This window comes from Protobothrops mucrosquamatus, unplaced genomic scaffold (genome assembly GCF_001527695.2).
Source record: "Protobothrops mucrosquamatus isolate PMUCROS unplaced genomic scaffold, P.Mucros_1.0 scaffold_217, whole genome shotgun sequence".
Lineage (NCBI taxonomy): Eukaryota > Metazoa > Chordata > Lepidosauria > Squamata > Viperidae > Protobothrops > Protobothrops mucrosquamatus.
In genome coordinates, this window is record NW_015386293.1 from 1,849,704 (window position 1) to 1,854,555 (window position 4,852).

Below are 4,852 nucleotides of genomic sequence, written 5' to 3' on the forward strand. Positions count from 1 at the left end.
AAAGGCATTCAATAGGATCTTAAAATCAGAACAAAACAATTTGACAATATACAGCGTACCCTCACGATCATATCTTTCATACTGTCCTTCAGCGCCATACACGGCATACACAAGTTCCACTCTCAAGCTTATTTTTTGTTTTCATTATAATAGATACTAATGTGATCGTCAAAAAAATAATTAAGATTCTGTACAACAGTTTACTGCATTTAGAGAAATCATGGATTAATGATTTATTATCTTATTGTATAAAAGGCAGTAATATTCTTTTGTTCCCTCAGTGAGGTAGAACAATGTTTAATGTACAAGTCAGGTGCACATATAGATATTCAAATGTTTTCTTGAACACTATTTCCAAAATCACATTTTTATTCCTTCTTGCTGACTGAGTTGTGACATAGTTTTCTTTATGCGTAAAGCTGTTAGTCTAGCTGCACCATTGGCATACCAGCATTCTCGCATAATCTTGGCCATTACTCGTAATGCCTGCAAATAAACAAAACAGGAAATAGTTTGAGCCATTATTTGATATCATATAGCAAAGAATTTTAAATATATTTATTCACAAAATATGAGTCCATAATCTTAAACAGAACTGTCCTGACATTCATACTTCTTTTAATTCAAATTCTAAAATCAAAATATTGATGTTTTAAAAATATTGGTTTATTTTTAAAAGTATTCTAAAACTTATCTAAAGAAAATAATTTACCTCACAACTTTGCCATCTATTTGGAGTATTGGGTCGTAACTTCTGTTCACAAACAATTCTCCTCATTTCCTCAACTGAAGGATCAGAAGGGACAAGATCGTAATATGGTAACTGATAATCTTCATGGATTCCTGAGATATATAAACCAATATACAATTTAAGGTTCATTTCTGACACTTAATGAAGTTAATTTGTTTTTCGATTTGAACCTACCACCAATTGAACATCGACGAGCTATTTCCCAAAACACTAGTCCCATTGCATAAATATCTGCTCTTTTGAAAGATTCAAAATGCTTCATGTTTATTGAATCATCAAGTACCTCAGGAGCCATGTACCTATGAATATAAAGACCAAAATGTATTATTTATAAAGCAATGCTGCTTGAACATTATTTAATTTTATTTTTAAGGCATCATAAGCATCTGTAAGCACTTCATCAATTCAATTCTACAAAATAACCATCTGAACTATATACTGTGTACTATTACTGACTACTCCAATGGAGTACAAAAATCTCACTTTTTAAAAACAAAATTAGCATTGGAAAACTAAACCAGTTATTGTTGCAGGCTAAATTAAGCACAGTAATTTACACTAATATATCATTGATTTTGAAGTCCTAATTACTATTAAGTCCACACGACAACTTTTGAAAATTTTGATTTATAAAATCAAAATCTTATATATCTATTCAAGATTGCTTTTAGAGCATTAATCTACTGACTCTATAGTATGTGGCTATTCCCAAATAGGCAAGAAACCACAAGCAAAGCAGCATTTCTGGCTATCTGCTGCCACCTGGCAGGGCTACTTCACATATAATTTTATGTTTTAATTATTTCTATGACTGAATAGAATCTGCTGTTAAGATTTCTAGAAAAATAAAACATTGAGCAAGATGAACAACTAATAGATTAAATGAGGAAATAATTGATTTTTGCAGTAACAGGCAGCAGATGAAGGTTTTTTCTGACAAAAAACTCCATACAGAAAACTCATTTGTCAGAGAAAACTACACTGGAATTTTATTGTTGCTTATACAACTTCATCTGGAAACTAAAGTAATACAGCATATTTCAGATAAAGTATCTGCCATTGGTTAAAACAAGGCTCATACAGATTTAAAAGAAACTTGATTCCTCATTAATATTTACATGAATTTCTAAGATAAAAAGATTACATGTTAATAGGTTACCAAGAATGATAGAAAAATGCAAGTCCAAAGATGCATCTTTTTTCTCTATTTTATTTATTGCTCTGTGGAGAAGAGGGTCACCTTTCAATCACTTATGCCTTCATTCTTAAAGAGAAGGCATTATTCAGCAGTTCTAGAACACTGGAGAACAATAAAGAGAGAAAGATGAGGCAAAGTATATTATTTCCTCTCATTTGTGAGCATGTGTGTTTATCTTTTTAATTGTATTCAATAAGTTAGGATGATAAGTAGTAATTTTCAAATGAGTTCATACTTATTTGTGTGAGATTCCAAATCCATGTTCAATATGAGGCACATTTAATTATACTGGTTTTCATAATGTAGTAGTAAGAGACAGTTTGTGAAATATATAACCAGAATCTTTTTATCTATTAATTAATAGGACTTAGAAGCTCTGATCACACTATAGGTCACATTACTGCAAGATTCTAATGAGTTCAATAGACTTTTTCCTACTGCTGTAGGAATAACTATCTTTAACATCTACTCATTAGCTTAACTTCAATTTGAATTATTTAAAATATTCCATTAAAAGAGCATCAGTTTACCTTTTTGTTCCCACTCTGTGATTTGGTGCAATATCTATTGTATCTGTAGCTGAATCATGTCTCACTGCCAGACCTAAATCTGCAATGCAACATGTTCCATTTTTCTTCACTAATATGTTTTTTGATTTCAAGTCTCTATGAGCTATAGCTGGTTTACCTGAAATTAAAACACACAGAAGCATTATTAATATCAAGCAAATCAACCTGAATTTTAACTCAAGGCACAAAAGATTAAGCTCATAGAATAATGAGTTGGAAGGGACCCTAAAGGTCTTCTAGTCCAACCCCCTATCCATGGATCCTTACTGCATCCCAGATAAATGATTGTCCAATCTTTTATTTATTTATTTATTTTTATAAACAAGTTTTATTAGTTTTTTAATTTTTACATCAAAGTGCTCAAGAAACACCGTGGTGATGGGGTAATCAATCATCCAAAGACAAAATCATATATATATATATAACTCAAATTAATTCATTAAATGTTCCCTCTCAATTTCCCTCATATAGTATAACATATTTAGGTTAATCCATTTCTACATTTCATCTATGTAAGTCCAAATCCTGTTTTAAAGCTTTACTAATTTACAATTACCATAATCCAATTTAATCTTGAATAAACATATTATTAGCACTTCAGGTATCCCTTCTACAATACACATAATATTCCGACAGTAACATTCTAATGTTTCCAGATATATTCTATTTCTTAGTCAGATCATTAATTAGTACCAATTCTTCTCTTATCATAAATCTTTCTTATTTCTTCTTCCACTACAAAATAGTTATCCTACTTAAAATAAAAATATTACTCTACTCTAATTTAGATATATAATCTATCAGTCAATCTATTTCTATAAAGAAGAAATCATTTCAGCCCATTAGGTAAGATTTAAATCTCGTCCAAATAATTATCATATCTAAAACAAGCATATTGTTACACAAAATATCATCTTGCTAACTTCATTCTCAGTTAATTGTTAAATCAGTCCAGATCTCTAAAGCCTTTTTAATCCATTAAGTAAAATTTTAAATCACATTTTTAAATCTAACTCTAGCTTTCTTTCTGTGCCAGGCTGGTTTCCATAATACCGCATCTGTATCATCAAATCTCAGTATTTGAGTACGGGTATTTATCGACACCTCAATCTGGTCTAAGTTCTCTTTCCTTTCTTCCAGATCAAACTGCGCATGTGCGTGATGGCGGACCTACTGCTTTCGGCTCCGTAGTCTCCGCGGGGTCCTCAGCGGAGATGGGGAGCCCTTGAAAGTCCGGGGGTGCTCGCCGGCCGGAGTTTGGCAGGAGAGGGTCGGCGAGCGAAGAAGACGCGTCGGACCGCGGGACCACCTGGGCGGGGCCAAGAGCCGAGTGGAGAGGCGGAGAGCCGAGCGGAGAGGCCTGGCGGAGAGGTCGGAGAAGGCCTGGCGAGTCCGGAGAGGCCTGGCGAGTAGAGCGGGGCGGCCAGGGAAGTCGGCGGCTGGTCGGGGTCTCGGGGCCTGGCGGCCGGGAAAATCGGCGGCCGGTCGACTCGGGGCTTAGCGGCCGGGAGAATCGGCGGCCGGTCGACTCGGGGCCTGGCGGCCGGGAGGATCGGCGGCCGGAGGACTTGAGGCCTGGCGGCTGGGAAAATCGCCGACCGGACGATTTGGGACCTAACGGCCAGGAAGAGCGGCGGCCGGATGCGGCGGCGGCCTGATGCGGTGATGGCCAGGGGCTTAATGCGACGGCAGCGCGGCGGCCTTGGAAAGACCTACAACACGAGGCCATGGCGGCCTAACGGCCTGGCGCGGCTGCCGGGCGGCCCGATGTGGGGGCGGTCCTGCGGCCTGTTGAAGATCTGGTGGCCCGACGAGAGTCTGGGGCCTAGTGGCGTGGCAGCCTGGTGGCCTGGTGGCCGGGGTGGTCCGACGGCCTGTAAAAGGGAGGAGTGACCAGAGACGAGGCATACAGCAGCCCGGAGGTTGTGCCGGCCCAGCAGCGTGGTATATAGCGGCTTGGAGGGCGCGCTGGCACAGTAGCACAGCGGCCCGGGCGGAAGAACGGCCCGGGCGGAGGACAGGGCCCAAGGGAGGCATTGGCCGGAGGGATATGCCTGACGGTGAGTGCCCGGGAGCCCTGGGGACCTGTGTGACTGGGCTTGGCGGGCCCGGAGGCCTACGCTGTTGGCTGGCCAACTTTGACTGCAACTTCCTCCCCCCCTCCCTCTTTCTTTCTTATGGGGGGTGTAAAGACCTACGAACTATATCGCCTTCTTCCAATCCATCTAACCCCTTGACCACCACCACGAGGACTTTTCCCCTTCCCGACTCTGCTGTTGGACCTCCTGTCATGACTCGGGACTGTATTCCAGGAGGGAACTGCTGGCCCTGCGC

At 39.6% G+C, this 4,852-nt stretch overlaps 1 protein-coding gene across 1 annotated transcript in view; it reads right to left on the reverse strand.

Annotated features, from left to right (window-relative positions):
- Positions 1-204: 204 nt before the first annotated feature.
- Positions 205-4,852, reverse strand: part of LOC107298532 (TGF-beta receptor type-1) — a 37,134-nt gene continuing 32,486 nt past the window's right edge. Inside the window, exons 5-8 of the mRNA XM_015827913.1 lie at positions 2,480-2,636; positions 926-1,050; positions 713-843; positions 205-486 (exon numbers count right to left, since the gene is read on the reverse strand). Coding sequence (XP_015683399.1) covers positions 361-486; positions 713-843; positions 926-1,050; positions 2,480-2,636 — 539 coding nt within the window. The 3' untranslated portion in view covers positions 205-360. The remainder of the gene's footprint in view (positions 487-712; positions 844-925; positions 1,051-2,479; positions 2,637-4,852) is intronic.